The sequence below is a fragment of the Paramormyrops kingsleyae genome, chromosome 1 (genome assembly GCF_048594095.1).
Source record: "Paramormyrops kingsleyae isolate MSU_618 chromosome 1, PKINGS_0.4, whole genome shotgun sequence".
Lineage (NCBI taxonomy): Eukaryota > Metazoa > Chordata > Actinopteri > Osteoglossiformes > Mormyridae > Paramormyrops > Paramormyrops kingsleyae.
In genome coordinates this window covers 30877304-30893072 of record NC_132797.1, presented here as the reverse complement: position 1 = coordinate 30893072, position 15769 = coordinate 30877304, and the positions used below count along the sequence as shown (strand labels likewise).

Sequence of the window (15769 nt, the reverse complement as noted above, 5' to 3'; positions counted from 1 at the left end):
GTTGAGTGAGTAACACGCAAATGTAGAATATTTCAGTGTGTGCAAAAACTCTTGACTGTGATTATACCTGTCAGACTACGTCGCAGTGTTTTTCGTGGTCAAATGACCACTTCCTGTTTCCATGGGACAATACCATACAGAGGGAGTCATTATGCATAGAAAAAACCAATCAGAATGGTGTTTGAATGTTTGAGTCATGTGATTTAGAAGCTGCCATTGACCCACTACACAAAGAGTTGAAACAGGAAGAACTGGAAGTGTAACCAAAGGCATGGTCTGCGGTAAAAAACAAACATACATACCTAAACGCTTTACTCTGCAGTCGTTTTGAGCCGCAGAGTTTGACTGGAGCGTGTCTCCCAAAGCCTGTGATAGAGTACATAAAACTGCCTATTATGACCATGGCCCCAACAGAGCAGGTAAAACAAAACCAAATAAGACATTAATTGTGCTTTTTATTAATACCAGATTTTTAATAGAAATCTTCAACATGAGAAGGGGGGGCAGGTGACCTCTCAGGGGAAATTATGAAGTCATGACACAGGGGGAAAAAAAAAAACCACACACCACATACACATGTTGGCGTCTAGGGTAAACATATCCTTATGGGGACCGCTCATTCATTTCAATGGGGAAAATGCTAACGCTAACTATGACAACCTTAACCCCCACCCTGCCCGAACCATAACCATAAGCATAAGTAACCAAACAAAATACAAGAGTTTTTGCATTTCTAGTTTTTTCATAGCAGTCACCGATTTTTTATAAAATAGAGTTTTCCCTTATGGGGACCGGTGTCCCCATAAGGATAGGTAAACCTGCTTGCACACACGCACGCACACACACACACGCACACACACACAAAAGCAGCTCACGTGGCTGACAGCAGCTGGAAATGATTCATGACTCTAGCCAAAGGGTGCCCAACCCGTTGGGAGTTTAGTCACACTTCAAGGATGTCCCAGTGCAGGACAGAGGCACTGCAGCGGCAGGCACTTAATGAGGTGGCGGAGCCGTATGCAGCCCCTGAAAAACAATCCATACACGTCCCAGCGAGCTGCTGCTGACCAGGCCGGAAAGTCACCTGATGCTGCAATTTAGCGATGCTTCAAAAGCTTTAATTCCGTGTAAAACCAGCCATCCCACTACAAATCGTTAATGGGGGGGCGGTGTGTGGCTCAACAAGTTAGGACGCTATGCCTGTAATCAGATGGTCACTGGTTCAAATCCCAGATTGGGCAAAGCGATATCACCACTGGACCCGTGAGCAAGACCTAGTTGCTCCAGGGACTGTCTGACCCTGCCTTCTCAATCGCAGGCCTCTCCCAACCCCCCCCCCCACCCACCCCCCGTCTTGGATAAAAACGTCTGCTAAATATGTGCAAGGTAATGTAGGTAGGCGTTATGCTGCTCTCACCAGATATTTGGAAGCCATGGTCTTAAAAATACAAAAAATACAGCATTTCCAGACAGACATACAGATAAGCAGCACGTTTAGCTTTAAGAATGCCTCCAGCACGTCCTGCAGGACCTCTCATAGCAGAAACGAGAAGGTTCTGATCTTCATTCTCAGGAGATCGGCCATCTCAGAGAATGATAACAAGGATAGGGGGTGGACATGTGTTTCCAATTCCACCACCCCCCCCCCACCCCCGTTTTCAAAGCACTGCCCTAATGTACCTTGGGGAACCAAAGCCACCACTGCCCCCAACAGACCAGACCCTCATTTTAGACATTATTAAGGATGTTTGGATTAATGTTAGAGCAACCTACAATATACAGAAAAGTACTGAAAACTAAATATAAAGGGGGGGGGGGGCTGCGTTAGGTATTATTACAGCTGTGGAGATATGCAACAACATCACAGCACGCTGGGAGAAACGGCCCCCAAGGACCAGCCATCAGCCTCAAAAGAGGACACCGGCAAGGAATGTCTTCATATACATTAAAACTCATACGGGCTGTTATTTTTGGGTAATGTTACTATTTACTGTCAAACTATGTTTGCTATCAGGAGTAGGTCACTTAATTTTGAGGTCTACATCAAACAAAGAAATTCAGATGGGTGTCTGCTAGGGTGACTTGTGATGAGGAATCAGTGACGTGGATGTGGCCGTGATGAGGAATCAGTGACGTGGATGGGACCGTGATGAGGAATCAGTGACGTGGATGGGACCGTGATGAGGAATCAGTGACGTGGATGTGGCCGTGATGAGGAATCAGTGACGTGGATGTGGCCGTGATGAGGAATCAGTGACGTGGATGGGGCCGTGATGAGGAATCAGTGACGTGGATGGGGCCGTGATGAGGAATCAGTGACGTGGATGGGGCCGTGATGAGGAATCAGTGACGTGGATGGGGCCGTGATGAGGAATCAGTGACGTGGATGGGGCCGTGATGAGGAATCAGTGACGTGGATGGGGCCGTGATGAGGAATCAGTGACGTGGATGGGGCCGTGATGAGGAATCAGTGACGTGGATGGGGCCGTGCCAAATTCATGGCTAGGCTCATGCCAGCCTGGGTGTGTGGGGCAAACTACAACAAGGCAAATTAAAACACTAAGACATTCGATGTGGACCGATCAGATTAACGGAAACGGGCTGGAATGAGGGTGTGGGGGCCACAGCACGTTACCCCACCCCACCCCCCAAACCACAACATTTGGGAAAAGCAGCCTCGCCCCTCCCAAAATGAAACAAAACAGTTCTGGGATTCCTGATTGGTGATGACATCTGTAAATCAATGATATCCAGTCACATGAGACAACACAAGTTAGCCAAACAAACTACAATGGGGGCGGGATTTAAGGAAGCGTGTCACTGAGGTTCCTTAATTCTTTATGGTCAGGAGGCACATAAGCCAGACACATGACAGAAATCCAGCTTGCATAAGAATGTCCACAAACTACACAACCATAAGTAAAAACAATCCTTACCACCACAGTATAAAAAGCAAATAAATAACCTAAGCAGTAAAGTAATTTAAACAAATCTTGCACTATAAAAACATTGCAGGATACAAAACTGAAAGATTGCAAGGGTGGAGGGGAGGGGGGGGGGATATACTGCAAAGTCAAAGAATGCAGAAAAGCCAACCAGAAAGCAGCAGTCAGAGTAAAACCAGTTTTTGAATAGCTAGTCACCCCTGGACCCACATGATAAACACGTCTACTCAGCATGAGGATGGATGCCGTGGCCGCGATGCAGACAAGGCTATCACACCTGTTGCAAATTCCCAGTCAGCACAACAAGACCCAGAAAGCACACCGGACTAACCGACCATTGGAAAACTCCAGACAGATTGGGGGAGGGGGGGGGGGGTGTCTCCGGTGGTGTGGCTGGGGCGGTTGGGTGGGGGGGTGGTAGGCTGGAGAGACAGAGTGGAGCGAGAGGAGCATCCCCCATGTCGACGGAGAAGGACAAACCAAAGGCATTTACAAAAAACTCCTAAAAACAAGCAGAACACCGGCTCAGCTTACCTTGACCAGAGATCTGGACATGGCTCAGGTAATTTGATATCCACGGGTTCCGATACATGGTTGCAGGTCAGAGGCAGTGGTGTGGGGAGGGGGTGAGAGGGGGAGGACGAGCAGCGGAGGCAGCGGCGGTAGCACCAGACAGCGGCGGCTGCCAACTGAACTGCAGAGGTGATGCAGACGCAGCTGCCGGCCCAGAATGAGAGTAGCTCCGTGCTCCAATCGCAGGCCCCTCCCAACCACCACCCCGCCCCCCCCAACCAGGGCCAAGTGACAGCCCGTCGCAGAGCTGCAGAGCTGCACTCCGGCTCAGTGCGTCGCTAAAGCCAGAGCACCCCCCCACAAACCAAAACCTCCTCCTGCTCCTCTAATCAGATTACAGGCAGAAATTAGGCACAGGATGCGCCACGGAGAGAGCCTGGATGAGGGCGTCCAGCGCAGAGAGATGCATCATGGGAATAATGCCTAGGACAGGTTTACGTAGAGAAGAAGCGGGAGAACGGCACAGGTCTGAGAAGCGTAAGAAATTCCTCACATCTCTGAGCTATGAAAGAGAAACACTGAAGTGCGTGGAGAGAGAGAGAGAGAGAGAGAGAGAGAGAGAGAGAGAGAGAGAGAGAGAGAGAGAGAGAGAGAGAGAGAGAGAGAGAGAGAGAGAGAGATTGCAAGACGACTCACTCTGACTAATCGTATCGTTATGCTAAATGAGTGTACCATCCCAAGAGGAGGCAAAACTGAACGCTGCTAAAAAGCTCTCAATTTGCAGATTTATGGAGAGTAACAAACACACAGGATCTACGTTCTTCACCCCCCCTCATGCTCCCGACCCACCTCCTCCACCGTTGGGTACACAGACACTCCCATGAGTCGGCGTGACGTGAACATGTTCAAACTCGCAGACACGGAATGCAACCAAAAAAAAAAATGCTAAATCTCTGTCATCAGTGACAGAACTTGAGTCATGCCCAGTAAACAAACTTAGAGACTTGTTATGAACGCTGGTGTACAAGTCAGGCATAAGGCTAACCAACAGAGCCAAGTGATGCTTGTTTGTGATGACAAACTTAGGCAAAATTCAGACCTCCTGACTTTCTCAGTGTGGGGTGTGAATAAGATTAAGATCTGACAATTAAGACATATGGTTCAGCTTTAAAACCAGAGCACACCATTTCCTCAATTAAAAAAAAAAGGCTAAAAAGCTTTGACGATCTTTAGATAAGGCTACACAAACTTCAGATTCTTTGAGTGTGGCAGTGCGCTCACTCACTCTCAGTCCCTCACACACAGACACACGCGCTTACCTTGCGCAGGTATTCACTAAAGCATTTTCACAACATAAAAATGTGCAAAAGTGTACAGCCATTTACACAAGTGTCTGAAATCGCCAGGAGCAAATGTGACTGCTGCCAGAGACAGCCAAGGGAAGAGACCACCTGCTCTGTCCCAGTGGGGCCTTGGAGACGACATACTGTCCTGCCGAAGAAAAAATACCTGCACCTCCCATGTGAAATAACACTTTATTCTAAACTAGGCGGGGCCCTGTTCCCAAATTGTTCCTACAAAAAGTCTTCCAGCAGTTGATTACACCCCCCCCCCAAATACCCCCCATCCCAGACCAAGCTGGTGCCAGTTACTGCTAATGGCTGCCTTCGGAATACAAATTTTTTTTTTTTTTGTGGTTCCAGAACATTCCCTAGAAAGTCCCAAACACATCACTCACAAATTTCACCTGTCCTAGTCACATGTCAGTAATACTTATCGTTCCTGAAAGGTTGATTCCTGTATTCTTACCCTTGTACTCACGGCCAGAGAGAAGCTCTGAGGGCACAAAAGGTCACGTAAAAACCAAGATCTGCTCAAATGTGAACACTGACTAACCACCGTCATTCAGAAACATCCTTCACAAAGCTTCCTTCCTCAGGTCATTTCGGTTAATTTAAGGAAGACGGACAATGAACACATTAAAAACACAGTCATAAGGCTGAATTCAAAACTCCCTGCCTCAAATGAGTCAAAAGCATGTTACATTTTAGTCCAGCTACCTTACCAGCAGACCCAAATTTAACACCATCAATAACTTGAAAAATCACCCAGCCCCTCGGCCTGATGCGGGGGCAGATGGTCTGAAACACATCGTGACAGGAATGCAGTGTTGAAACCTTTAAGTGGACCGGGTGGGGTGGGGGGGGTGGGTGAGATCTGGGCTGCAGTCCCATCTATTGTTTCGTTACAAAGAAGTATTTTTCCCCAACCCCCCCAATCGAAAAAACTCCATAAACTGCAGCTCTGCATATCTCCAGCTCAGAGATATTCCACAATGACCAGCCTCCTATAAAGACCACCCCTCCCAAGCCATAATACAGGCAGACGCAATAGCGGTATGAGTAATTAAAGCACGCCAAGCTGAAGTTACTCCAGGTCATAACCAGGCAGTGGGAATATGCCATTCTCACCACAGCTGCTGGCACTGATAATCAGGCCCAGTGGCACAGAGACAGAAATACCAGCAGTGTGGGAATTTATCCTTTTACCCAGTAAAGGCAGCTTCCGAGGAACAGTATCAACCCACTTAATGAGCCTGATGTGTCAGATGCAGTGTGAAGGTGCTCCAGAGATCTGACACCATGCAGATTTTATCTTCCTGCCCCATTTCAGGACACTCAAGTCCACTGAAGGCACAGAAAGCAGGCCATATTAGAACCACCAGAGAATTCACTAGAACTGGAACCAGAAACAGAGGGTGTCAAGATTGTATTTGCCGTTGTGATTCTTTTGGCAGGAATTGCCTGGAAAAAGCAATTCAGCGTAAGAGCCAGGTCACCAGAGGACAGCTGAAGTGAACTCCAACAAGCCTTTGATACAGGACCCTGATGTTCTAAAGTCCGAGCTGCGTGACCAATTTCCGTAACTTGGGTGTGTGAAAACACTTCATACTCTTCTGAAACAGTCAGAGGCTAGAGAAGAGGGGAAGGAAGGAAGAGGAGGAAGGGGAATTCATTTTAGAAATGTATTCTCATACAGCCTCCCAACATATCTTTGAGATGGAATTCTCTAGAAGATAACCCAGATTTAGAGTAAGCAAGACAGATGGCCCTGGCAAGTATGCGACAGGGAAGCCTGTTGGCTGAGACACAACTGGCTTCCATTCTGTACCAATAAATTCAAATAGGTATGCAAATTAAAAATAAGTCCAACAATCACTCGGTACAAGCAAGACACTCTGAAGACCTCAGGGTCAAGAACACTTTGGAGCACAAGGATTATGCAAAAGGAGCCTTGAGTGGTTTTAAAAATATAAATAAGGTCCATTTGACTGCCCTCCCTCTGTGGAAATCAGTGCCATCCTCCCTCAATCAAGCCAAGAATTGGACCAAATGTGTAAAGACACCAAACACTAAATACTGATGTACTGGATGTATTGGGCAAGACCCAAACATGGCAAAATGTTTGACCTATATGCAGGCCAAAACAAAAAAAAAGGTACACAACTAACAAAGCTGACAAAACTACAATGCTGCACGCGCGCACACACACAAGCACACACATGCACAAGCGCGCGCACACACACACACACACACACACACACACACACACACACACACACACACACACACAGGAGATCAAGCTTAGCCAGTCCCCAGGCTCACGACCCAAGCAACACGCCCTAATAAGGTAACGGGTGCACTGATTGGCCACTTGTCAACGGTCATCCAGCAGTCATACCCTAGACTGACCGCATGCCCACTCATATCCACCTTTCAGCAGGGAGACAGCATGTGCTTAAGACCATAAAAACAGCCAAGCAACTCTTTAAAATTACTACCTCACACTTCCCCTGCTTCCAAGCATGAAAGCAAATTTAAAAAGCCAGACATACCAAGGACAGAGCCAGATAAAGAATCACATTTTTGGGTGGGGTGGAAGCTATTAACTGCCATCAATTCAGCCCCCTCTCCCCCAGAACTCAACAGGAGCTGTGTACAGAGGGTGACTGCAAGGCACTAATAAAAGTGACGCTCTGTCGTAAGGTCAAAGGTCAAGCTCAGGGTGACACAGCTTGCTGGCCTTCTACTGGCCGAGCTAGATGTCACATAATGTTGTCTGATGCATAGCTGGGCTGCTTGTTTCCTTGCTAGCATACCTCCCCTAACTGGATGCTGTAAAGTTTTACAGAAACTAAAAGTAACATTTAAGGCACAGAACTCTAGCGCCTTAAGTCTTAACTGGGTAGACGGCTTTCAGGTTTTGAAATCTTAACTGTCATGCTCTAAAATGATATATTCACTAAACTTCACAAACGCATTTAAATTTAAGTTCTGACTCAAAGATACACAATTCACCAGTATCTTTGCATCCAGGTCTTCCCGGGGAACAGAGTTCTCCATTTGTGGAACCTCACAGAACATTCCGCCCTCGGGTCTGCCAGAACGTTCCCAATGTTATTTCCACTTCAGCCCCCTGCCTAAGAACTGTTCGGCTCTCCAGAACACAAATGGGCCAGGAGAGCAGCACAGGGTGCGGGGTGGGGGAGAGAAGGAAAAAAACAGAATGACTCAAGCCTAGGCGTCCTCCAGAAACAGCCTCAAGCCCGCCAAACTTGGAAAGCCACATGTGAAAAACCAGCTCACTCATCGAGGATGCTGGGTAACACACAGCAAGTACAGGTAAACAGGTTAAAAACGGCAAGCAGATTATTTGGTGGTAGAACCAGTAAGCGTTCCCTGGACAAATGTCTCTTCAGGCCATCTCAACATCTAGAATCATGAGTCTATTAGCTGCTTCTTCATGGACGTATACCAGCTCCAGGGTATTCATTAGGTTTTGATCCATGGCATTGAGCTATATAGGTTGTTAATATTGATCACACAGTGCATTCATCTTCAAATGGCAAAGCTACTACACATATCTGTCTGCCAGGTTATGTGTCATTGAATTACTGATTCAAAGACTAGTAACCATCTCAATGATCTGTTAGTGGAATACTTCACATCAAATGAGAAAGGAGTCAGAGCAAAACCTTTGGTTTTGGCTGTTCAGATCTGAGAAACATAGACAGAGACATAATTCTAGGGCAGAGAGAATTTTGGAAAGGATGATCCACCCACAAATCAATGAAGGGTCAGCCAGTCCTAGGTTCAGCGTTTCAGAGAATCAAACCAGCTTTTAGCTGAATGGTTCACAAGTGGTTGTTTGGGTTGTGCATAATTACGATGAGTCTTCTGCCTTTGTCTGAAGCTCCGCCCCAAACAATGGCCCTAATCAGTACTGCATTCACACAGTGCAGCACAAAGGTTCTCAGCCCATTTCAAAAGCTGATGAGTGCCACACACACAAACAATAGAACATATCGAGTCGTTACATAATCGGACAATGACCATCAGTGCGGTCAGGTGCTTTCTGAGTGGGAATGAACCATGGTGTTCAAAGTGAGCTTTGTTGCTCACCTGTCAACGGCATAGTCATGGCAACAGGTGGCTGAACGACCTGAACCATTTAGGACCTCGTATTACAGCGGTCTTCAAAAATGTTATGGAAACCAACTAGCTTTACCCTGTCATTTCACGCTATGCATGTCAGGGGACGGTGGGAGTGGCCAAAGAGAACTGGCAGTATGCATGAGCAAGGAGCTTTATTTACATGGTGAAGTAGGAACACATGCAGTGTGTCATAATGGGAAATTACATACTTAGCTCAGAAGGTGTGGACACTTGAAGACCAACAGCTCCAGCCCAAGTTTTTGGCATGACTGGAATTCTACTTCAGGTTGAAGGCAAATATGGACACCTGCGTGAACCCTATCAGAACACATGGAATAGCCCAATGAGAAGCTCTCTGCCAACGTGACCTACGTATCAGCCTCTACTTAGCGGAGCTGTCAGCACGTTCCAGGGATGGAGCTCTTCACCCAGACCAGGCCCATGCCACTTCCTGTCCACAGCTGCCTTTATTAGGAGTCAGCCCCAGCCCACAAAAGGGGGGGGGGGATTGGTAAGTGCAGAGAAAAGTTATAATCTTGGTCTCTTAGCGCCACGCAGTACTGAACAAAACAGCTTCAGCAGAGCAGAGGGAAATACAAGCTGAAGTACTCAAACTAAAACTTATAAATTACTAGCACCAAGTCTTAGTGAGGTTCCATTATACCAAAAACAGCACACTGACTCATGCTGGTCATGTATCCATCAATATCCAGAATTTACACAAAATCACATATGTTACACTCAACATCGATAACAGAAGGTATAAATTCACAGTATGAATGGAGCCCTTTTTCTAACTGGGGATGCATTTGCCCAATGTCTCGAATTGTTTCTCCAAATTCCACTGTTCCAATCCGTCTCCATATTGGTAACATAACAAATGCTCCCTTTCACAGATTTAAACCAGAATGCTGGAACAGAGAGCTGGAAAAAGAAGCAGGAGTATAAATTTAAACATGAGAACATTCACAAAGGACACCAAAATGAGGAGGACCACCGAAGTCAAACTCAAAGCCAATCAGACACTCGGGTAGTTAGTTAGCACACCGTAGGTTCCAGGCTGCAAATTTGGCAGATTCTAACATTTCTTCTCATAGTAAAGATGTGTGATTAAAATCAACTTTTTTTTAATGAGCATCTGCTTTTTTGATTCCCTGGGACAGGATCTGCTGGACTCGAACTCAAACGGGATATGCAGTTACTAAACACTGGATGGATACAGCAGATGTACAACAGAAGAGGACCTGTAGCATACAGCCCAGTCTTATAATCATAAAACCATTATTCAAGGAGATTTAAGTCAAATCTGCAACGACAGAGCTTTGTTAAATGGGTAAAACAAAATAAATACAGATATGCTATTTCAGGAGGGGCACTTTCCGAGCTGATGATCATTAAACTCCCTCGTTTTACAATGAAAGTTCTCCTTCAGGATGGCAAGAGTCCCATCCCCCCTGAGCCGAGGACAGCCTTTCATCACAGCATCAAGTTCCTAACCTGCACATGACGGCCTCATGAATTTCCACCTCTGCAAACATTACACCCCCCCCCCCATGCCATTTCCCTGTCGCTTTCAAAGAGGACGTTTTTCTGTTCCAGTGCCAGCCCTGGAATTCACAAACTGAGCCAGCACTGCTAGCAGAGAAAGGCAGTGAAAGGACAGCACAGAAGAAAGCTGCAAGCCCATCTCAGAGGCTCAATAACCCATGAAAACCACCCGCAGGCTAGAACTGAACCACGGATAAACAAGTGGGAAAACAAATTATACTACCAAGTAACATGCTTCTGGATCTGTTTGGCCTCACAGATGCCATGAAAACAATGCAGCCCTTAGAGTCAAGTCTTACAATACTGAGGACATTTCGTGATTCAGAAAGACTGCGCGCTAAAATCAACCTGACACTTAACAGCTAGCTAATCTCAAATGTATGCTTTGAAATCAGCTAGGCAAAAATTCTTATGACACACTTCCAGTGGTGAGATGCCACCAGCCCCCTCAAAATGACAGGGAAGCTAAGCGCTGAAGACGTCTTGACAGCCCTATCCCACACTGGCCAACGTGCAATCAGACGTTCAGACGCAGACATAAATCCTTCATCAGCTGACATCACTAGCAATTAAAGATAACAGCATGTTTGAAAGTTGAGAGTCAAAACAACAAAAGGAATGACGAGGCTCCCCAACCAGATTTCCACCAGCTGGTTGGTAACCTTCTTCTAACACGGGGCTGGCAGTCAACGCGACATGCTCAGGAATAGCAACAAGAAATACCACATTACCGCCCTGCCTCATCAGGTCTCATATGGCAGCTCCACTTATCACTCTTACCAGCTCGTTCACCAGTCATGACTTCCGCTGGTCTTCAATGAGGTCCACGCTTCGGATAAAGATCAGTGACCACAACGTGCTCAGGAAACACTTGAAGTCAATAAAAACCCAAACACAGGAGTGAAAACGCAGTCTTCACGCGCCGCACTGTTCATCTGCACTACATGAAACGACAGCCCTCTCGATGAAAGTAACAAAAATAAGAGGAAAGAGTGGAAATAAAGAGGAATAGAAAGACTGGTGTGAATCATAGCATTACACAAAACGCAATGAATGCAAATACGTGAGAGAAGATGTCCAATAAATGTAGAGGAGGAACATGACTGATAAGTGCTTGTTAAAGCATTTCAGTGTCACATGGATGGATGAAAACTATCTGCTTAAGTTGGCTGAGCACTTTACAGACCAATGCAATGAACTTAAGTTTTTGGGACAATAAAGTGATGCTAATTTTTTTTTGTCCATATACTTTACTTATAGGTATTAAAATTACCTTTAAAATTACTTGAATACATTCTTTTCTGAGGACCAAGTGTGAAATTTCGTGTTTTAATCAATTTTGATTAAAAGTTTCAAATAAAGTTGCTTTAAAAATGTGAAATTCTCAATAAAAACACCCTATCAACTAGTTTATCATAATCTCATATTAGAGCTGTTTTAATAGAAAATAACATAATAGAAAATTATTTTTCTGAATATTCAAATTAATTTGGGGATTCATGTTAGTCAGGTCAACTTCCTTTAGCGCAAAGGAGGTGTAACCACCGTTCAAAGAGCCATTTGATTCATATTGTGCAAGAAATCCATGCAATATGAAATAATAGGGTCATCAGGGGTTTGTCTCTCAGTGCTCCAAGCCAAAGTGAGTAACTTTTTAAAATATCAGATAATGACATTTTTTTAGAGTATGGTCAGGTATGCTTAAGTTTACATGTCAAATGGCCAAACAGGAAAGCACTTACAATTCATCATTATGAAAATTTGTATTTACCTTAAAAATTATGTTTGAGACATTCACACCAAGGCCATGTGCTTACATAACCGTCCATGATAATGCCAGTCACATTTGATCTTGAACTGAAATGTCGAATGATGTAAATTCCAATAATTCAATAAATTGCAGAAACGTTACTAAAAAAAACCAATTACATTTGTAAATACAATATTAAAAATATCCACTGCCATTTCATAATTAATGCAATATAATACAGCATCTTTTCCCCAAATAGATGCCACTTTCAAGTAAGGAAAAAGTGGCTTGTCACAGAGTAAAAGTGAATGCAGATTCTACTGCTACGGCAAATTACCCTACCAAAAGAAGTGAAAAGTAGTTTACATGGAAACATGTGGACGTGTGCGTGCACAGACATTTCACACACACATATAGGCACCGTTTATACTTTCTTTTAAAGTGCGTTTTGGGCGTATGTACAGTATTACAAGTATACAGCCAAGACATGTCGCCATTTACACCAGAATCGATCATGCATCTCCGCGTATCTATTAAGCATCTCCAAGGTGTCCAGCTGACTACTTCTGTTTAGATTTTGTTACTGTCAACATTACTTCTGCTAGAAGGTCAAATAGCCCTGCACTCAGATATTACAAAAGTCTCCTTTACCAGACAAGCAGGTTACGATAGGAATCATCTAGTTCTCTTTAGACTGAATCATCTGCCTAAATGGAAATGCAGCATCCGATTTCACTTGCACTCCAACCACATACGTCAGTCTCCTCTCCATTATTTCCAGAATTGCTGTCACCAAAACCACCACCATATCCTGCACTGATGACGTATTTTCTTGTGACATCCTTGTCAGGGACGCATCAGGACACATTAATGTTTAAACTACAAAACATGGGGTCCCAGAACACCTTGGTAAGTGGTTTCGGTGATCGGATCACAATGTCTTGGCAGTCGTTTACACTTGTATTTAGTGCTGTATACTTGTGATCTGATTGCTCAAGATGCATTTTGAAACCAAGTGTGAAAAGAGAGAGAGTGAGAGGGAGCGTGAGCGCGCATGTTTTTAGCTGGATTCACTGTTGCTAGATTTTTTTTTTTTTAGCTAAAAATATCAATTGAAGACAAGTTCATGATTCTTTGCATGTTTTTTTATACATTCAGATAAAGCAAGTTCAGTTGACCTTGACTGTCATGCCTGATGTTCAGCGTCAGTTTGTTCAACAAGCAATGGCCTTTGACTGAAGAAGCAACATGGTCAGGTGCTGTAACTTACTTGGTGTAACCAGTATTTCATAAAACTGTGATATGGGAAAATTAAACGTGGAATAAAATAAAATTTCTTACATTTGTCAAAGATTAGAGGTGTTTTCAGCACATATCGCACCACTTAGTATTGCAAAACGTGTCAAATTTATATGTAGTGATAATTCAGCTAAAATCTAAAAACCTTGTTTTTGTGATTTTAAAATGAATTATTTGTATAAGTACACTTACTCAGATGGATAAAATATTTAAGATTCATTCTTTTGTGGTTGTACCATTTTCAGGTACATTCAGTCTTACCTTTTGTTTAAAAAAAAAAAGGTGCAAATTATGGGTGGTGGGAAATGATTCTTTAACAAATTGCAATTCTTCAAGGTGGCGATTTTAATATCGTCATAAAAGAAACAGCAATTTCAACACGATTTTAGGTAGTTCACATTTGGTACTGCTAATATTAGGGGTATAACAATACATTGATTTGTATAGATTTATCGATCTTCCTCATTCTACATGTCTGACAATGTTTATTTGACTTTATTGCACTTTATTTTACTTGTAATTGTTGTATCCCAGCGTAGAGCAAGCGAGCAGGGAACGAGGAATCAGGGTCAGGCAGACGGAAATCGAACAAACGGGGGGGGGGGGGGAGCAAGCACAGCACATAACACGGGGAAAAGTTCAATGACAGATCTGGGCGACAGACTCTGACGTGGACTTAAATACACAGGGCTAGACGAAACAATAAGAAACAGCTGGTAACAATCGGGATTGCACGCGAAGTTAATGAGGGGCATAGCACACGAGAGGGTCATACTTGTAGGTCATGACAGTAATGGACATACTTTTGGTTACACTTTTGTATTTGTCTGGAGAAGACTTGATTAAAAAATAATAATAATAATAATAATAATAATAATAATAATAATAATAATAATAATAATAATGTCACCATGTTAATCTACAACCATCCAAAGTTTTTATTTTTACCTTATTGCACTTTTTTTTGCTTGATTTATGGGACATACTTGGCTACACTAGACAGTTCCCAATAAAATATAACATGCTAATTATATTTGCTTTTTTTAATTCATTGAAATGTAAAGGATTATGTGAAATTTCATCATTTCGACTACTATCCCCAGTATCGAACTGAATTGAATCGTATCATGGGAATTTCTAAGGTATCAAAAAATACATAAATAAATAAAATTAAAAAATCGAACCGTTGTTCAGGATTGTATCGTATTGCAAGGAAAGCTGTGATTTACACCCCTAGCTAATATATATGCCCAGTTGCACACAGCCTGATTTTAAGGGAATGACATGCGCAGGTTTGCACAGTGCCATCATAAATGAGTACACATGTGCAGAGACTTTTCCTACAAGTCACTAAACACTCTAGCACTCGCACTCTCCTTGCACATTCAAAACTGAAAATGTGGTAACCCAAAGGTGTACCATCATAGTCCTCGTCTTTACTTCAAATGTAGGGCTGAAGCGTTCTTTAGCAAAATCTGTCTAAAAATTGCGATATACATTGAATCGACACAAATCTATGACGATTTGGGCGGTCACTGCTGATTCGCACCCCTAGTGCCAATGTGGTATCAAATGACATGAAAACAACATGAATACGAAATACCTGATATCTGCTTTCAAAATAAGTTTTTAAAAGATTTTTGAATTACTTATATCTTGCAAACCCCTTGTTGTCACTGATAAAGTTAGTCCTCTTACACGCATAGGGAGCAGAACCCAAAAATGGCTATATACACATCTTTTCCACAGCATTTCACATACCTATAACTAAAGTGTTTTTGGCCCTTAACATACAATCACAGGAACATTTAGACTGTTTGAGACACTATTAATATCCCCATAATACTGAAGGCGGCAGTGCTAAGGCACAGATTAATAACATTACTGAACGAAGGCTAATTAAGTAAAGATGTCTGATATAATACATATACATCCAAACTTAGAGGACTTTCACTTCCCATTTCCTTCCTCAATCGCCCTTGACATGTTGCTATAGATACATTTTATTAAATTTCAGACACTGCCTCCGTCTGCTCGCTGTCACTCTTCAGGAAGAGCAGTTACACATGCGATATTCTCAGGAGAGATGTTGCTAAACTGGGCGTCTGCTTGGTGACATCATGGTTTATTAGGGGCAAACTCTACAAGGCCTGCGTCCAGCCAAGGACCAATGGCTGAGCCCAAGCTGCTCCCTCCTGGAGGCTTACTCAATGAAGCAC

The 15769-nt window shown here is 43.8% G+C and overlaps 1 protein-coding gene across 14 annotated transcripts in view; it reads right to left on the bottom strand.

The window, feature by feature from the left end:
• Positions 1-15769, bottom strand: part of svila (supervillin a) — a 73832-nt gene that overhangs the window by 39662 nt on the left and 18401 nt on the right. For 9 of the 14 annotated variants that reach the window (XM_072713573.1, XM_072713577.1, XM_072713583.1 and 6 more), the window contains exons 1-2: positions 3480-3715; positions 303-366 (exon numbers count right to left, since the gene is read on the bottom strand). The exons of 2 other annotated variants lie outside the window; for them this stretch is intronic. In XM_072713573.1, coding sequence (XP_072569674.1) covers positions 303-366; positions 3480-3537 — 122 coding nt within the window. In that variant the 5' untranslated portion in view covers positions 3538-3715. Of the gene's footprint in view, positions 1-302; positions 367-3479; positions 3716-15769 lie in introns of those variants that run through there. 3 more of the 14 variants (XM_072713612.1, XM_072713613.1, XM_072713602.1) reach the window with 3 other exon arrangements.